This window comes from Dermochelys coriacea, chromosome 8 (assembly GCF_009764565.3).
Source record: "Dermochelys coriacea isolate rDerCor1 chromosome 8, rDerCor1.pri.v4, whole genome shotgun sequence".
Lineage (NCBI taxonomy): Eukaryota > Metazoa > Chordata > Testudines > Dermochelyidae > Dermochelys > Dermochelys coriacea.
Window position 1 is genome coordinate 34,080,841 of NC_050075.1, and position 20,480 is coordinate 34,101,320.

At 38.9% G+C, this 20,480-nt stretch overlaps 1 protein-coding gene across 8 annotated transcripts in view; it reads right to left on the reverse strand.

Moving 5' to 3' along the window:
* Nucleotides 1-17,807, reverse strand: part of FBXW11 (F-box and WD repeat domain containing 11) — a 121,705-nt gene extending 103,898 nt beyond the window's left edge. For 2 of the 8 annotated variants that reach the window (XM_038412879.2, XM_038412875.2), the window contains exons 1-2: nt 17,565-17,708; nt 7,464-7,543 (exon numbers count right to left, since the gene is read on the reverse strand). Coding sequence is in view for 2 of the 8 variants with exons in the window: in XM_038412877.2 (XP_038268805.1) it covers nt 17,565-17,609 (45 nt within the window). In the remaining 6 variants the exon portion in view is untranslated. Of the gene's footprint in view, nt 1-7,463; nt 7,560-17,564 lie in introns of those variants that run through there. The other 6 variants (XR_006283124.1, XR_006283123.1, XM_038412877.2 and 3 more) reach the window with 6 other exon arrangements.
* Between the last annotated feature and the right edge of the window lie 2,673 nt (nt 17,808-20,480).

The window sequence follows — 20,480 nt, forward strand, 5'->3', positions numbered from 1 at the left end:
TGTCAGATTTGTCCACCACAGGAAAAAAGGAGAAGTAAACATTTATTTCTGGGGTCAGGAGCAGAGTTCATCTTAGACATACTTAATGCCAACTATTAATTTTCTATTTGGTGACCAGATAATATAGCACTGTATTTATTAAAAACACCTAACAGTTAATTGCACCCCAAAATCTGCAGCAATGAGCCATCTCTACATGAGAGACACTAAACCCAATAGCACGGGTACAGCACTTTAAAACAGGATTATTGGCCACAGTGTGGGGGAAAATTTCCACAGCTGAGTCAACTTAGGTTTCTTACTGCAGAAAATATAGTTTCATACTCCTAGCTACTAGCACAGCAATTCCAAAGCTCCAGAGAGAGCAACAAAACGGGTTAAAAGTATGACAAGACTTACAAGAGAAGAGATTGAAAAAAACTAGGGATACTAGACTGAAAGGAGAACAGTTTGATAGGTCTTCATAGAATAATTTATTACAAAGCAATGCCACAAATTGGTCAGACACATTTATGCTTAGAAGTCACTCAGAGTTAATGGCTGAAAAATGTAATATTCAAGTCAATACTTGACAGCGTATAGGTCCTCTGCATAATTAACTGACAGATGGTCACAATCAAATTGTAAATGCATTTATAAGTGAAACTGATGTGATGACCAACATTTGGAGTTAAGTAGGCTAAGATAAGGCTAATCAAATCTCATGCTTCAAGACATAAAATGACTACCTTTGTGTGGGGTGGTTGGTCAGGAAGTCACACACTCCTAAGTACAGTGTCACACAATTTTCCAGATGAATTATTTTATTTGGGGGTAATAGGGCTTACAGATTGTTCCCTTTTCCTCAATACTATTCTTCAAGTATCAGATATAGATCAGTATCAGAGACAGAAAAATACATTGCTCACCCATTGTTCTGATCTTTCAGAAGTCCCATGTTCCTAAAATAATCTACATTTAGTTCACTCTGATTAAAATCAGTTAACCTCCTATAAACAATAATCAACTAATTTGGTTGTCTGACACCAGAAGGGGCACTTTAAGATCTTAATATTTAATTTTTTTTAATATAAAATTAGGCTACCTGTAGAAGTGTTTGCTGCCCTACGATCCATCACAGCAAACAATAGGATTGGAACATCTCATGATGTCTTGAAAGGTGGGCAGTTAGGACTTCTCAGGTGAGGATTCATGATGTGAAAATTTTCTCTCATTCCATATATACCAGAATTTGTCTGTGGCATCCTTAAAGGGGAGGATGAAAACTGCTTCCCTTGTAAGCTTTGTTGTTTAGGGCACCAACAGTTCTAGAGCAGTTATATGCAAACAGTGTTGCTATTTTGATTTCAGCTATTTTTGTTAAAGAACTCTCCAAGCCAAGAAACCTTTGGATTCAAAAGTCAAAAATTAAAATTCATCTAAAAGTGGAAGATCAAAATGTGTCTGAAACTTTTACAATCATTTGTAACTATCAGACTGTTTATTAACATCCCCCAGGGATAGCTCAAGGAAAACGCTATATTAAAAAAAGTGTCCCCCAAAGTGGAACCAATACTCATTCTGTATCCAACAGTGGTAACATTATACTGCTATAGTTAAGGGTATCAACATTTTTATTATAATTCCTTTTTGTTTAAGATTTTATAAGTATTATAAACTTGGCATTGAAGATCCCAACCTGCGGATGATTCTTTTAAAGTACGCACACTTTAATCAATTAAGCTCTCAAGGTACCAGAGTACAGAAAAATATTTAGGGTTTTGGACATTTGTTTCTATGCCAAAAAGAACAGCTTTGTCTTTAAAAATGAGAATTTGCTGACTTAGTCCAAAATGGACATGATCTTTTGGTATTTTAGAATGACAAAGATAAAGACAACAAATCATATGAGGTTTAAATAGTAGGTAAAGCACACTACCTCATTTTTAGAGGTTTAGGTTTTTTAAGCTATAGGTACCTGAACAGTCTATACACAATCTATCCACATTCTAGAGCTGTCAATTTCTTTTACAGTTTAATATAAGAAAATTAAACCAAAAGTCCATTCAGTTATGTTAAGAGTCACATTTAAAACCAGAGTCTGAAATGTCATCCCTAGCCCACTCTCTTGTGCCAATGAATTAGTCAATCAATAGCTAGTATTCTGGATTTCCCCATATAGAGATCCATATTTGCAACATTAAGCTACAGTAGGAAAAGTTAAGCCTTCGCTTTCCCTTGATTTGTGGATACAAAGAGATGCATGTTATCACAGTCTTCTGTAACTTGGTGAGGTTTAATTTGCTTTGGTTTAACCTCAACACTAGTGGAACTGGAGCTGCCTCGGCTAATCTTTAATGCATATATGTGCATTAGCACTCAGCATTGGAAAAGTAAGACTCGTGGGTTAACTGCTGCTACTTAAAATACTGTTCTAGGTCTGGGATAGAGAGAAGACCTCTTCACTGGTAGTCTACAACGAGTCCTCTTAACAAGGAACACTAAAAAGAAAGCTTTGTCCTAGAGTGAATGAAAACAAGATATGGCCATTTCTGAAAGAAATTCCATGATCACAAGTCGAATTTTAATTTAGGTTTAGACCCCTCTCCACCCCTCCCAAAAAAGCAGAATAAAATCACAGAACAAATTGTAAAGTGATACTGCTATTCAAGGGCCTTCAGTATTTTACACCCAGCAGGGAGTAGTCACCAGCTGCAGTCAATCTCCTTCAGTTAGCTGAGGTATCATCAGACCTTATCTCGCATTTTTACCTTACTTACGTGACTCACTCAATATAGTCATAAGCAGAACTAGTAGGTATTGAAAAGAAGTATTTTGAAGATTTGCATGTGGTGGGAGAGTGCAAATTCTATTAGAAAAGTATGCTTATAAACTGTGTATTCACAAGTAGCAGCTTGGCTTGATAATGATGCATTCTTTTATGCTGTGCACTTAAATACACAAAGTTCAGGATGTCTTATGCAACCTATTTCTATTAAAATGTTCTAAAATCCATGACAATTTATGTCAGACCAACAGTACCTCTTCCTCCTTTAATATCAAAGCCACATGTGCACATGCAATGTAAGCACATAGTCCCCAGAAAGTATTTTTTGGAATAGTGGCATCACATTACCACCTACTCCTAAACAAAATGCAACTGGTATATCCAGTCCTAAGTGTCTACATTCTAAATCGAATGTAGTAAACATGGTATTCAGGCAATATTTCCAAAAACATGTGAGGTACCAAATGCATGTTATGAACAATGTTCCCTCTAATTTTTGACAGGCCATGTGCGCAAAAAATTTCTTCTGTGCAAATTGTTGTGCTTCTGTGCAAATTTTTGTGCACGGTGTTTTGCCATCTGCACGGGGCTTAGGATCTGTGTGCGCGCACACACGCGCACAGCTTAGAGGGAACAGTGGTTATGAAATCAAAGTTCTAGTTCAACTCAGGAAGGGCATTTAGTTACCTTCTCATTTTATTCACAAGTCAAGAAAACTCTCTTTGTACAACAGAGTCAATTTACTTTGCCATTTTAGTACTTGAGATTAACTAAAATACTTCATGACTGAGTTTCTCAGAAGCCAGCGCATACCTACTCTGTTGCAATCAACCAAATTAATCTTAAAGACTTTGTGAAAGTTTGTCATTTCTTTATTGTTTAAAGTGCTAAAAAGATTCAAGAAACTGCTCACTGAGTCTCATCCATGAGATAATAGTCCAGTTAAACCAAATGACAAGCATTCAAAAATCAACCCAGTGATACAACTTTCCAAATGTCATTCAAGATCTGTGTATAATTTCCTTGAACTTTGTGAAGATTCTTACAAAAACATTAATAAGTTAGTTTAAAGTAAGCTAAAAGTAGAAAGTAATTTGATCTATTAGACAAGTTCTCCCTATTACCAAACAGTTCAACACAGGACAATATGAATTCACAGAAGGGTGATCAATACTGCAGTCCCACTTTGTTCCTGAAGATCAAAGTACATATTTGCTACAAAAGGAATATAATTTCAGTGGGGGAAGAGATTTAAGTGCTTTTCCTTGAGTGTAAAAAAAATCTTACTCCATTTTAATTTGTTCATCAGGAAAAGACTCATGAGATGCAATATCTTGTTTTCATAAAGACCCAAGAGGACTACCAGAGAAAACACTAATACAATTACATCAATGTCACTAAGTGGTATTAGCTGAATCTTGAGACAAAGCTGTATTTTCCAACATATATTACATCTAAATTAAACTTACTTTCCTTCACACACAGGAACCCCAACTCTAATAGCGTTCTGAACATTCAAAAAAGTTATGTTCCCTTCTAGACTGGCAAATCAGTTGTGTTACATTAAAATAGTCTTTTTGGAAGGACAAAATGAACTGCAGTACCTTACTCTCTCAGACACCAGAAAGAGTGGTGTCACCTACCTGTCTGGAAACAGTGTATCAGATCTGAAGATAAGATGAAGGGTGGAAAGTGGAAGTGTGGAGTTGTCAGATGACCTAGCAATGGCTTACTGCATAGCAGTTAGGCAATTAGAAAATTGTTTCATAGAATCATAGATTTTAAGGTCAGAAGGGACCATTATGATCATCTAGTCTGACCTCCTGCACAACGCAGGCCACAGAATCTCACCCACCAACTGCTGTAACAAACCCCTAACCTATGTCTGAGCTATTGAAGTCCTCAACTCATGGTTTAAAGACTTCAAGATGCAGAGAATCCATCAGCAAGTGACCCGTGCCCCACACTGCAAAGGAAGGCGAAAAAACCCTATGGCCTCTGCCAATCTGCCCTGGAGGAAGATTCCTTCCCGACCCCAAATATGGCGATCAGCTAAATCCTAAGCATGTGGGCAAGACTCACCAGCCAGACACCCAGGAAAGAATTCTCTGTGTGTGAAAATGGTCTTAAAAGTTATGGTAGAGTTAAAGAGCAGGCTCAGGATCTCTCATCAATGGGCTTGTCTATCTTAGGATTTAAAGGTGTGCTAACATTTGATAGCAAACATGTTCTAACAGTCTTGCAGACAAGGTAGAGCGTATTTAACATTTGCAAAATTGGTTAAATTAAAGCCTCAGTTTAGCACATTATAGCACATAATACTTTCAGGTTTTGAATATTGCAGGAAAAAGTTTAAACACATTGTAATTTTAAAAAGTTGTGAAAGCATTTCCACTGGTGTTGTATTTTATAAACACTTATTTTTAAAGATTTGAATACTGGACAAATCTTAGGTCCTGAACCTTCAACATTTGTATATGTGGTTAACTTTACAAAGCAAGTAGAGCCACTCACTTCAATATGAATAGTCCTTTTTTATCTTTCAAAAATTGAATATAATTTCATACAAATAAATGTGTATTAAAATCCCATAAATTCAAGTGATTAAAGTATTCTTGATTTGCAAGAGTAGCTCATTTTCTGATTCAATTTTTAAATTATTTTAAATGGTTTGCATAAGGCAACCAGAAATGTAGTTTCCCTATTTTGATTTCTTCATTTTTCAAAAACCATGTCAGGTTCATTGCTGAATTTTCATGGTTTTACAAAAAGAACAGACGACTACCAAATATGCCATCAGTAGCATATTCTCCACCAAAAAGAAAAGAAGTATTTGTGGCACCTTAGAGACTAACAAATTTATTTGAGCATAAGCATCCAATGAAGTGAGCTGTAGCTCATGAAAGCTTATGCTCAAATAAATTTGTTAGTCTCCAAGGTGCCACAAGCACTCCTTTTCTTTTTGCGGATACAAACTAACATGGCTGCTACTCTGAAATATTCCCCACTGTAATTCCAGATCTAAGTTCAACCACAGAGGTACATGGGACCCAAAAAATCCACAACATGTGATCTTCTCCAATTTCAAACAGCAGCAAATATTTCTAAAATTCAGGTTAGCCTGAAAGTTTCAATTTGTCCTCCATAGTTCAGAAATTGATAATACAACAGAAAGAAACATACCCAGGACTTCCCTCATCCTAACCAAATAAGATCCAAGGCAGCCAAAATAAAATGAAACCCAAAAGCTGCAGACACCAGTAAGGAAAATCATTAATTTATATTTTAATCTGTTAAACCTAACTACAATTTTTCATATATAAATAAAAGACTACAGACCAAGGAAATGAGTGTATAAGTCAGCAAAACAAGAAACATCACACAAGAGCACAAGACCTAACCACAAAAATTACTTCTATATTAAAAATTGATTACCTTAAGAACTGTTTTAAATACAAGTAATGATTCTCTTCAGAAGAGAATACACAGAGATGCCCAGAAGTATCAAACTTGGATGGCAGTTAAGGTTAAATCAGATGTAAATCTAAAAATACAGGAAATGAGAGATTCCTGAAAAGCTAACAAGGGGTGTGTTGTCCTCAACACGCTGAGTTTAGTGTTACTACCATTAGGAATTATACACTAATCTGTTGCATATGAGAGGACAGAGGATGAAGAGCACTGGAAATATATGGAATACCTTGTCAAGAGAAGTCTATAAAGTTATTTAGGTGAGAATAAAGCTGGATGGCAGCACAAGTAAAAGGCCTAGATAGCCCTCTGCTAACTTAAAACAAGTACCCTTTTTCTGTCCAGCAATCTCCTGTATACTTAAAATAGATCCCCACCTCCCTACTACACACAAATACCTTTGAGGGCTGTTTAAAAAAAAAAAAAAGTAACACTGTAGTATTTTAGAGATCTTTTAATCTCTTTCAGAGAGAAATCTATTGTAGGTCACTTAAACTACAACTGAGCAAAAGCAATTTGTTTATACCAATCTACTGTAAAAACAACAAAAATTGCTCATGAAAGCCAATCATTCGAACTGGCTCATTTGTGTTTTATAAACTAACTACATTCTAAATGTAACTTTTATTAAGAGTTTAAAAATGTCATACAACAAATGCTATCTACACTAGAATTTCTAATTGTGTTTTAGCTCGTCAGTACACGCACAATTAGAAACTGTACTGCAGACAAAAAAATATTTTTTCCTTGTATAAATTAACAATTGTAAATTGTAGAGAACACAATAGTACACAGTTAAAAAAAAACATAGGATAGATAAGCCTTAATTGTTACAAACAAAAATGGTCCTGAAAGTCTGAACTTTTTTAGCCCCTCCAAAAAAGCCAGAGTATTTTTTTTACTCCAGCTGTTTTCTTGTATACTACCTACTTTGAACATCCATGCATGCCTAAATATGGTTTTCTATTTCACCAGGAGATATAAAGTTTATGGATTGTAGTCTATTCTAAAAATGTACCCATGAGTAAAAGTAACTTGCTAAAAAGTTATACATGTATATACAAACGTATTTATTGTTTTTAAACTAAACACACACAGTAAATAGCTAACTTTTTTCATCCTCTAATATTTTCAGGGAGATAATGCAGAAAAAGCAAAATGTTGAACTTTCAGACAAATGCAACTAAGCAGAAGCAGTAAGATATAGTACAGGGTAATTTCTTACCTGAAACTTTGTTTCTGAGCTCCAGATCCACCAATCCAGAATGAATGGGGATTCGAATGGGGTTTCCTTCTCAGACTTGTCTGTCAAAAGAGAGCAGCCAATCATCTTCAGCTTGGTGTACCTACTTCTTTCTTGAACGAAATCCCAATTACGTACTCCTAATGCTGTTAGAAAGACAAGGCAACCTATACAGCTTACCATGACTCCAGTTGCAACTAAATTTAGAGGGGTCACCGGATTGGTGGATCTAAGACAAAGAAACTAATTTACAGAGAAGAAATTGCTCTTTCCCATGCCCTGAATCAACCAATCCAGAACAAGTGCTTTTAGGTCAAAAAAATCTATTTACCAAGATTAAGAGGGATGAGAACAAACTAGAACTCGGAGAATGAAGCATGTGCTAAAGCCTCAACTACCATTTACACCCAGGAAATATGTTTCATTAATTAATAGAAGGTTAATTTACAGGTTTCCAAAACAGACATCGCTTCTTAACCCATGATGCTGGTTCTCTCTCAAAATGTTTTTCTACTAAACTGCCTCCACACACATGCTTTGAACCATTTTACTATAATGATTCTTGACCTTTTTCTGAGTCCCAAAACAAATTAAATTTTTCCTGAGTGCCCCTAGTAAGAGGTAACCTTAACAGCTTTTCTTATCTGAATCATGCCAGAGTTCAGTGTATTTGTAGTATCACTGTCTTTCTGAAAAACTAGTCATAGAAGACTGCAAGGTAAGATAAACCATTCTCTTAATCAAGATAATTATTAGAAAAATTTGTCCTTTATACTGCCAAAATCAAATGACAAAGCCTAAAATCAAAGGCAGTTCATATGCTACCTTTAGGTGTATATTCAGGTTATAAAGTGGGTTTAAGTGCAAACCTATTAGAGAAGAGGTTTTCAAACTGTGATCTGTGAACCACCAGTGGTCCGCGAGCTCCATTCAGGTACTTCCCTCTAAGGTGCGCACCTGGACAGCCACATACAAGAGAATGAAGGGCCACCCACCTAATTAGTGGAGCTGTGCAGGCGTAGCTCCACTAATTAGGTGCCTGGACCCTGGAGAAGACACACATGTAAGGTGAGGTGCTGGCCTTGTGGGAGGGAATAGGGAGTAGGTGGGGGGGGTAGTGGGGTTAGAAGAGGCATGGGGGAATTTGAGATGTGCAGAGAAAGAGGCGACTTTCCCCAGCTCCAGGGCTGCGGCTGCTGGGCAGAGATGGTCCTCCTTCCCAGCCTCAGCTCTGTGGCGGGAGAGAAACCGCCCTCTTTCCCAGCCCCAGCTCAGTGGCTGCCACAGCGGGGGAGAGAGGGAACATCCATCACATTAGAAAGGTAAGACTACTGACATCAAAATATGAGTTGTGTGCTTTTATTTGTAGAACAAAAAAAAAAGTTAATTATTAAGGGGTTTTTTTATATATATAGTGCTTTTATCCAAAGCACTTTATAAATAGTTAGCTAACAGTACAAACAACATTTGGAAAGATCATTAAGTGGTCTGCCGACACTCAGCAATTTTAAAGTGGTCCACACACAAAAAATTTTGAGAACCACTGTATTAGAGGAAGCCTTCAAGAACACAACCACTAGAAGATGAATTCTGCAGATCTCTTATTGAGCCTCTTGCACCACTGACTGTGGATCTGTAACCTAAAGAGACTGAACTCCCTTGGTCCAGATATTGCTTAAAAATGTAAAGTTTCAAAGATAATTTTTTAGAGTATCTATGTATCCTCACATTAGGAAAAGAAAATTTTTTCTAGAACTTGGGAAGATACTGTCAGAGCCACAGAAGGGTCATATGTTCCATTACTTCAGCTTTCCTCATCAACCCCTCCCACACACCAGTGCATTGATTGTTCTAGTATCTCCTCAGGAAGTGCCACATTCATCAATACAAGGACTTTAGAGAAAGATGGGAGAAAAACAACTGCCATTCACATTAGTTATGTGTACCACTAATTTATCAAATCTGATACTGCCTGGAACCAACCGGGGAAAGGATCTTCTGCACCTTTGTGTACATTTGTTACTTATTGCAGACATATCAATAGGTCTGCTGCAAAATAACACTTCAAGACAACAAATGGACTTGAGAGTTTGACATTACGTCCAATCTAGGATTTCAAAAGGACCTCAGTAGTTGCCATGTACATCACAACTAAGCAAGCCACAAGATGTCTAGGCATATGACTCTCAAACATCAAGAGCACAATATAGCTTCTCAGGTAGAAAGAAAACCACCTGAAATACCTAAATGAACCATTTCTCCAAGCAACAATGAGTCAGAAGGTCATGAGAAGAAATGACCAAGTCACCATGAAAGCATCTCCAAAAAGTTCTGTGGAAATACGTTTCAGCGTTGGTCTCAATTTCTTTGGAAGTGAAAACCTGCTTCATAGAGACCCAACTTGAATGTCAAAATTTCCTTGTTAATTTTGGTTGCCTGGGCAGAGAAATCTTCTTGTTTAACAATTCTAATCAAAACTATAAACTCTCAATGAACCAAACTGATAAACTTTTTGCCATACAGAAAGATTGAAGATTAAAATTAACATGTTGTACAAATTGCTGCCAGACTAAATATGCTATGTTCAATTGGCATTATTACATATTTTTAAAAGCTCAGTAAGTTGTTAATAAAATGAAGTCATTTCAGCCATCACCACAGAAAAGTGTACATCCACAAATGACATACAAGTTGTGAAGATCCATAGAGACTAGAATTTAATATTCAAGAATAGAATTTATCAAAACTAGAATTACTGATGCAGCTGTATGGCTCACAGAATTGATACAATATTGTGAGCGTTTTACCTCCAAGTCACTGATTCAAAAAAAATCAGTTACTTAAAATTGATCCTTAACAGCAATTTAGCAGCATAAATAAAAAGACCCTTGTTCAGTTCCTAGTGAACAGGTGCCTACATCAAAAAGACCACCACAATTTTTACCCTTATTTGTAAAAAATGGGCCTTGGTAGCTAAAATACCTTCTAACCCCTAACGATGAAGGTTAAAGCACAAGTGCAACTATGTGGAAAAACTTGGATTACTACTGCCAGGGCTATAGCTGTGTGTGAATAAACAGGTGTCTTCGATTTCCCCAGCTTCTTTTTACTGGAAGCAAATTTACTTGATTTTTATGAAGTTACTCCTTTCTCAAACCAGTTTTTTTTTTCTTTTTAAGTATGACATGCATTCAAGTACTTTAGCACAGAAGGTATTGGTCATCTACTACTAAAACACTGGGAGATAACTTGTGAAAAACACTACATGGAACATGATAGGCTGTACAATATAGCAAAGCAGGTTAACCAGAGTAGTCACACCAGGGAGATCACAAACTGGAGGAAGGATTTTGTTATGCCACAGGCTTGCAAAATGTTTACAATCTACCATAGTTTAATAAAATGTCCTTAATGCTAACATGGGTGCATATGGGAAGTATGTCCCCCCAATCAGAGAAAGAACAAAGTAGAGATGTATGGTCGTGCCCACTGACGCCATCTTTTCTCCATTAAAATTTGAAAAGTTCAGAGAAGTGGATATTTTCTACAAGTAATGAGCCACTAACAATACTCAGCTGCAAACGTCACACTAAGAATTTAGAGAATATAACAATAAAACATAGATAGTAACATCAGTATAAAAGAATGTCACTATAGGAAAAAGCAGGAACATAATGAAGTACGTTAATAAACATACATTTAAAATTACTCCGTGTACATTCCTACTTTTCTCTCTTCCCATTTGTTTCCTCACTCCCTTCTTTGAAAAAAAATCATGTTAAAGCAGCACTCCCTTACCTCTATGCTTCCTTATTCTCCCCAATCTTTTCCTTTCCTGTTGGCATCCTTACTATACCATCTACTTCATTTAGAACCTCTGAGCTGCAAAGTAAGAAGCAATAGCAGTTTCACTTTGCACACCATGCCACAATGCTTAAAAGCAGTAAGAAATGTACCACTGTAGGAAAAAGGGCTAAGATTAAAAGGTCAAGATGCCAGTGCAACAGTGACTTCTGAAGTCGATAACATTACTGCAGTAAAAAATATGCATCAAAGAACAAATGCCAGATTGACACATCACGTAGCAGGAGTGTTTCAGAGGACAGGGAAGGAAAGGAGGAAAGAAAAAAGGGTACTGCATTCAACCTTCAAAACATATCCACAAGCCCCATCCATGGCACAACCTGCACTGAAGTAACCAGGAAAGATCATGCAACCAATACCAGAAGTTCAAATCTGCAGTAATGCTCAGAACAATCCTGCTTAAGGATGTGGATATTGTCATTGTCTGTCAACATTGTCTGTGAAATATCCAAGGTACCCAGGGATATACCATGCACTTCCAATCAGTTTTAGAAACAGGAGAGGTCCAACTGAAAGTTTCAGATCATACAAGTGCAAGATGATCATAGGAATGCATTGGCATGTAACTCCATAGTTCTAGCAACACTGTGGTGGTGTCCATCACGTCTACAACCAATATTTTAGATCAGGGATTGGCAACCTTTGGCACATGGCCCACCAGGAGAAGCCCCCTGACAGGCTGGGCCGGTTTGTTTACCTGCCATGTCTGCAGGTTCGGCCGATCGCAGCTCCCACTGGCCGCAGTTCGCCGCTCCAGGCCAATGGGGGCTGCGGGAAGCAGCAGCCTGCACATCCCTCGGCCCGTGCCACTGGACTGCACCTTAAAACCGTTTAGAAACTTAAGCTGGTGAAGAATGCAACTGCCCACTTGCTTAACAGTGTTTTGTACAGACAGTATATTACAGTGCTGCTCTGAGAGCTGCCTGAGTTGCAGATTAGTTTCCAGGTGGAATCTTGAAGGATTTTTATTTTTTAAGTCCTACATTGTTTGGGTCTCAGGTACCTCCTCCAGTTGTGATCATCCAGGTAGCTTAAGCTAGCACCCACCTGGTTGGAAAGAAGCTGATGATGAGGTGTGCTCATGTGAAACACTTGATTCTGGAATTCAATTGCCTTCTAGATTGAAGACCTTCAGCCCACATTGCATGGGTTTTCCAGGAGCAGGAGAGTTTTTAGCAGGAGCTTCAATTGCAGTTCACTTATTATTTACACTGAGGCACTTAAATGCTAGGCTGTTTGTAATAGATGGGCAGAAGCTCCAGGCAATAAAAGTAATTTGTTAAGGAGGATACGTTTCATAGATACATTTTCAAAACACATGTTTAAGAAGGGTATAAACAGGTGCTTTTCAAATCTTAAATTAATCTTACTTCAATCTGTCCTTCTATAACCCTTCCACTCCACTGTTATGTTAAATTTAGACTGTAAGCTCTTCAGGACAGGGATCTGTATTTGTAAAGTGACATGCACACCAAGAGTGTTGTAGAAATACTGAAGATAGCAAGATCAGCACTTGAAAAATCTTTGAACATGCTTGGCTGCCTACCTTGATAAACAAGTCTTATGGATCCACCAAGATACCCACGGCCTGAGAATAAGGATTTGTGTTTGCACCTGTAACCAGATCTTATGGTGCACCATTAATCTTACAAATATGTATTTTGTTTTATATTAGATATACAATATTTTCCGTTCTAGTGCCCCCTTTCACAACCACTCATGCAAATCACAAGTCGCCAATAAATTTTCTGCTACCCATTAAAAAACATGGTGATAAAATAAACAGTGCAGCAGAAAGAAAAGGACACTTAAACAGAAAACAAAATACACAAGTTGTCATCAATCATCTTTGATAAATATATATTTCTAGTAATGTCAAATACCACAGAATGGATTTTACTGAAAGGATAATGAAACTGAATATTATATTCAGAGTTTAAATTCCATTCAGAACTTGGAGCCAAAAATACCATTTATCAAAACGGATGGGTGAAAATTTTGCTCGTTTTCATAACTTCTTCGGATGAAGTGCAGAAAATAATTTAATTTCTTGAGAGTGGCAGGAAGGTTAAGTTTACCTAACTTTACAAAGTATAATTCAAAAGTGTTATTTTTATGTGCTCATGGAAAGTTAAGGATAGAAAAAAAACCTTTTGGACCACTCTAGTCAATTATCTGTTCTGCTTACTTCCTCATTGCATATTTTCTAGTGATCTGTCCAGTCTATACAATGCATTTCACCAAAACTGGGTAACTACTACTTTACTATGATATTTGATATTAAAGTCATAGCAATTGTGTTAAATTCATTTTCATAGTCCAGATGGCACATCTGCTAGAGTCTAGAAACAAGTTAGACTTCCAGGTTTCATATTTCCAGAGTATGTTCTCCGAGCAATGTACTCCATGCCTGCAAAAGAGGCTATTCAACCTTAGCTACTACTACCACATAAAAGTCCCAAAGTAACATTGCTAGATGATCGACCTTCTTCACCAAAGGTTAAGTACTAGTAAAGTTAATAAGGTCAAGGTGGAAAGATTTGCAAAAGTAAAATAAGATTATCTAAAATACAAGCTGCCCTATAGAATGTTTAAATAAATGAGTATAGGCAGCACACTCACTAAAGCTTATTTGGAGCATAACAGATGCAACTTAGAAACCTTAAAATATTTCACACTTAGCTTTACAAACAGAACCATTATCACACTAGTGTTAAGATTTTTTTTAATAAATGCTATCAAGCTAAGGAACAATTGAAAGCTAGAACATCATGTTCTGAAACTCTCGTGCTATTAAAATATTGATACATTATCTTTTGTTTATCCCTGAATTCAGTCACTCAGAATTACATTCCAGTTGCTACTGAGAACACTCACCAGACATTTGCAAAAAAAATAATAATAATAATAAATAATAATAATAAAGTCACACGTATAATCAAACACATATTCATTCCCAGCCTTTGATGCAGTAACCAAAATGCTAACTGCTATACCAAACAGGGAAGCACAAAAAAGCTTGCCTTTATAATCTTAATGCTTGTATCTTATTTCACTTACAAGAAACATTCTAAAATGTAAAAGTGCTGAAATAAAGCTTGTGTTTTAAAATGGTCTCCATTTTAGAGATGCTGGCTAATATTAAGAACAGTTGACAAAAAAAAGCTTGCATATTCTATTCAAATGGCCTTGGCTATTCTTTTTCTATATAGTGCTTTTCATTTGTGCTTACTTTACAGTTCCCAGTTTTACACAGATTCTTAAGTCTAATATCTCTTTTGAGAAACAAGGCAAAACATTATCAAGTTGTGAAAAAAATGTTTGTTTATGGAGACTGTAGATTCAATATAATTTTTAGCTCAGGAACAGAAGTATGTTTTAATACTGCCTTTATTTGCATTAAAGTAAGTGTAAAAATATAGCCATATTTACAAACTGTTTTCTATGTAATAATTTTTTTTCTCTTCAGCTTGTTAAACTTTATTTTTATTAATTTTATAGGAAACAGCAGCTCTGGCTTTTAGCCCCACACATTCTCTCTTTACAAGCACTGCAAGTGTATACATACATTAGCCAAAGTAACTGTACATTTTATTGGATTCCTATTGCGTAACACAAAGAAGCTTTGATTTTTGTTCTTTAAGGAGATCCAAAATCTTTTAAAGTATTTTCTAAAAATCCCATCATCGCTTTTCTCCCCATTTCCCAGAAGTGATCATAGCTAGGTTTGCCACAATTAAATCATTCAGAATTTTTATTTGCTTCTGTTAGTTAGCAACACAGAAAAAAAAGAAATTATTAAAATGGAGGTGAGGAAGTCAAAAGACCGCCAAGAAAGCTAAGTAAAAGAACTCTACCTACCTGGCTTAAACACCCGTTAAATTTTAGCACACAACCACCATGAGTAACCACCCATTCATTATATGATGCAAAATAGCCACTAGAATTCAGCTTGCATATTTTATATGCAATGCTATTTGTTACTTGTATCTACATAAAACTCATTCCTGAACAACTAGATTTTTCCTCTAACTGATGCCTTGACTGGTATCACCAGCTATTGTTTGTAACATTACAAGCCATTAACATGAAGGCAATTCTGATGTCATCAACATTAAAATGTGGCACCACTAAATAAGTAAGGATCAAGGAAGTAAGTTCATTAGAATAGCTATTTAGCAACAGACCTCCCTGATCAGCAACAATCAGTTAATGAAATGCAGAAAGCATGACAGTAAAATGACTTGCAGAGAAGCTCTTGAATTTCTGCTACTTAGTAAAAAGAACAAGATATAACAATGCTCAGCCATGATGTGAAATTTTATAAAGGGAGTTCACAGGCTTCCCAAACCAGGCAGTTTGCTCTGCCTATATTACTAACAGCATGTGGAAGTGCCTAAAAAATGCTAATTTGTGTCATCTTATGCCTATACAGCACCTAGCACAATTCCAATGGTCAGTTAAAGCATGCAAGAGAGATCTTATTATCTACATTATTTGTATCTCTGAAAGAAGATTAGCCATACTGGCTCAGACCAATAGTCCATCTAGTCCAGCATCCTGTCTTCCAAAAGTGGACAGTGCAGATGCTTCAGACGAAATGAACAGAACAAGGCAATTATCGAGTGTAGCGGCTAGGAGTCCCAGTCATGGACAAGACCCCATTGTGCTAAGCAATGTACAAAAACAGTACAAGAACAGCTATGCACCATCACATTCAAATTTCTAATTAATAGGTAATGTTTAGTGCAGGCAAACTAGTACACAGAAAATATTAATCTTGATCACTCATTCTAATCTTCCCCAGCCACTAATTTAAAAACACATTTTCCCCCCTTAAAATTATCTTATCGTAATTCCTCTAATGTTTTGTGACTGCTCTTACTATTTCTTTAAAAAAAAAATCTCCCTTCATCTTCCCCGTAGCCAACTTTCTGACAACCTAAATTTATTGGCATTAACATTTAGTCTTGTGGTACATCAACTGTAGTACCCAGGTTTTGTTAAGTTACACAGTTTGGAGAATTATTTACTGCATTGAACAATTCAAAAAAGGTTTACTGCTGCTGCTGTAAAATATCAATTAACTCAGTAAATGCTTGCTCACTGAAATAAAAAAAATCTCTTTTCAAACAAACTAAAAACTTCAGGCTTAAGGAGTAAAAATAATTCCAAAAAGATTTAATATAAACTAATCACTGTAAAAATACAGTATTAATTACAAAATATATTTGGTTGAAACAGACCTGAATGCTAAAATTCTTTACATTCTAAGACAAACCCCTTTACATACTTGGTAATTAATTTAACCAAAAATACCGGGTAGCAAAGACTGTTTCACTATAATCTACACTCAAGAGAAAGTTAAAAAACAAGATGCTGCATCTCAGGAGGATCTCCATGAACAAAAAAAGGACAATGACTAAATTCTGAACGTCATCTTGTTTAAAAAAGCATTTGGTTAGCATTTTTTTAATATATGCCCACATAATCCATGCAGATCAGCAATTATTTGTAGAATTCAGTAAATCTTTTAAACTACTTGTCAAATCCTAAAAAAATAAAACCAATCACAGGCCCTTTTCAACAGCTCTCATAACGAAGGCTTTGAGAGCCAGGTTGGGGGGGGGGTCTACATTTTTGGGAGGGGAGTGGCTTATGTGTTGAGTGACAGGACGAGGTTATTCTGAGGAACAATGAATGGGAGTGGGGGGAATGTGGGGACAAGAGCGGGACTAGAGTGGATGCCAGGAAGGGTGCGGGAGGCCCGTTTGTTGAGCTTAGGAAAGGCAGGGGGCTCTCAAAGCCCAGCCCTGCTCACCAAGCCGCCATGGGGGGGGGGGGGGGGGGCCGCAGAGGGATGATCCTAATCTCGCACCTTCCACAAGGCCCGGGCGAATTCAAATGTCACCTTCGCTCGAGGCGGGTAGGAGGGAGTCCCCCCCCCCCCCATGGCGGGCTTTAGTCCCAGCGCCCCCGGCTGCAAGGGTTGGGGCCAACCTCCTCTCCCAAGGCCTAGGCTCGCTCCCCCCACGGCGGGGCCTACTCCTGGTTCAGCGCGGAACCTACAGGCCCTCTCCGCCCCGCCACTCTCCTGCCGGCGGGACGAAGGGGAGCCCCGGTCTAGAGGAGAACCTGGAGAAGCGGCAACAGCCCCCCGGGGGGGGGGAGGGGAGGGCTGTTCCGGTCGGCGGGCGCTCGGGGGGGGGGGTCACTCACCATCAGCTCGATAGTCTTGTCCTCAATCACTGAGTCGGGCTCCATAGCGACGGGCGGCTCCTCGTCCCCTCCCCCCCCCCCCCCGCGCCTGCCTCCCGCAGCGCGGAACCGAAACCCAACTGGCTCCTCAGGCCGCTGCCGCACCGCCAGCTGCTCCCTCCCTCCCCCCGCCCGCCGGACGGACGCACGCACGCTGTAGCCGCCGCGGCGTACCCGCGCCGCGTTCCCGGAACAGGAAGCGCCGCACCAACGCCCCCTACCTCTCGAATCGGAACGCCCTCAGAGCCTACAACTCCCGGCAAGCTCCGCGGCCCCTTCCCCACACAGCGAGGAAAGGACTACAATACCCAGCAGGTATCGGGCCCAGAGGCTATCCGGGGAAGCTGGGCCAGGAGCCCATCGTAGGGTATGCTGGGAGTTGTAGTCTTTTGAAAGTAGGGCCAGAAGCTATCATGGAGAATAGGGTGGGGTCACAGCCTCACGTGCCTCTTACCCTCCCTGCGTGTATCACCCCATCACATGGTACTCAAATCAGTCTATTTTGCAAGCATTTTGGACCTTGGGACCTGGCTAGCAGTTGAAGTGCTCAATACCTCTGAATAGCAGGATCTTTATCTTTAACTGTGTTAAAAAGCAATATACAATTCTACATTACTATATAAGTAATAAGAAATAATAGTCTTTTATCCTCACATAGGCCTATTCTCTGATGCCTCAAATCTCCTTGACACCAACTTAAACAAAATAGATCTCCCTCACTTTGATCCTTTCAGAAACTACCTCCATGGAGCCACCTAGCATAGGGAGCAGGAACCAGGTAGGTCCAGAGCACTACTGTGCTCTGGCTTTTCTCAGTTGAATATAGCCTCGAGGGGGTCATAGGCAGATTAAGTGTAAATTACATCAGACTTTCTCAAACATGGGCCTGAACAGTTTCTGGGTGGGACCTGAAATTCCTGTATTAGTGTTTCAGAGTAGCAGCCGTGTTAGTCTGTATTCGCAAAAAGAAAAGGAGTACTTGTGGCACCTTAGAGACTAACAAATTTATTAGAGCATAAGCTTTCGTGAGCTACAGCTCACTTCAGCAAATGCATCCGATGAAGTGAGCTGTAGCTCACGAAAGCTTATGCTCTAATAAATTTGTTAGTCTCTAAGGTGCCACAAGTACTCCTTTTCTTTTTGCTGTATTAGTGTAGTTGTATGCTCTTACATTTGAGAACATTCAAATTATTACATAAGGTTTGATGTTATAGTCCCTGGGTGCTCACTCCAGTTTCAAGTGCAGTGTCTTTCATGCACACAGCAGGGCTTCAGGAACTGAGCAGGATTGCAATTTAGTGACTCCTCCTGAGTGTCGGGACTATTGTAGCACCTCCCCATCACCCTCAGTGCTCCTAGTATTGGTGCCCAGCTAGTATGGATCTGCCAACAAGGATAGAGAAAGGAGCTGGCAACATCCAACTGCCTCTCCAACCCTTGCCAGAAGGGAACACCATTGTAGGGGCAGAATCTAAAGAGAAATAGGAACTTAAAGGGTAAGAACAGAACAGGAAAAGTGCTTAAAAAGGGGCAGTGATTAAAGTAGGTTGAAACAGGAGCAAGAACTCTCCTTAGACTTTCAGCAGCACCAGCCATCGAGGAGAGAGGGATCTATGCTCCCTCCACTGCCCCCCTTACTTCAACCTCTTCTGAAGGGGGAAAAGAATGAGGGAAGCAGAGTCTCAGAGGGGAATGGATTGAAGGGGTATAATGGGAAATAAAATGGATGAGGCTGCTCTCATTTGCCTCCTACTCAACGCCTTAAAGCTCTCCCACCACCTCCAAACACCACCCCATCTGGCTGCCTTCCACTCTCCTTCCTGCCCCAGGTTGCCCCAAGTCCCTCCAGTATCCTGCTCTGCACTAGCTACCTTGTTTCTCCCAACCTTAGCCCCTTTTTTGGCAGCTGGATAAAATGAACAGAGAAAAGCTCATCCAGGTCACTCAAAGATATAAGACCCTTATTGTGACATTCTATATGTTGGGGGAGCCCCCTGTAATCCCCATATTCCTCATTTTTATATAATCGTGATCTAACATATAAAGCATGCCTTGTAAGGTACCACGGAAAAGGTTATGACCTGCTGAAAGTCATTTCTCTATCCATATATGTATATCATCAATGCATATGAAGTTATGTGAATGTGTTGTATGGTTGTCACTAAAACATACTGTAATTTTGGGAATCAGCCAGATATTAACTTCCCAGAGACAACAGCAAGAAGAGTAATCAGTGCCCAGTCGGGGTGTCAATTGTCCAGCAAGTGAGCTACAATTCAATGACTCACCTACATGAGGCCACACCAGGGGAATTGCTCAACTTTGCCTGGAGACTCAGCAATGCCCTGAGACATTCCTGGACTTGCATTCTCCAAGCACAAAAGAGACTACAGGGACCCCATGCTTGGCCTTTCTCCTTCACCCACCTACACTGTAAGCAACAAGGGTGCTGAAAACTTGAGACTCCAATGGAGGGGACTGGCACAGATTTCAAAGGTGAAATCGGTATACTGTGAACTGCAATATCCAGTGAGATGAGAAAAACTGCTTTATCTAGATGTTGCCCGGTCTAATAGGGTTGAGAGTTTAGACTGTATGGTTATATTTTATTTTATTTTGATAACCAAGTCTGACTTTTTGCCTACTACTTAATATCACTTAAAATCCATCTTTTAAAATCCATTTCTATGTGATTCATGAGTGGTTCTGGGAGCATTCATGCAATCTAGCTGGGTGTGGGGTCTCCACATGTGGTTGTGCTAAGTGATAACAGCACCTGGAGGGGTTGCTGCTGGTCACTATTAAGGCATTGTGAGAGACAGCCCAGGCTGGAGAGAGTTCGGAGGGCACAGCAGTCCCACACTCCCAGACTGCACC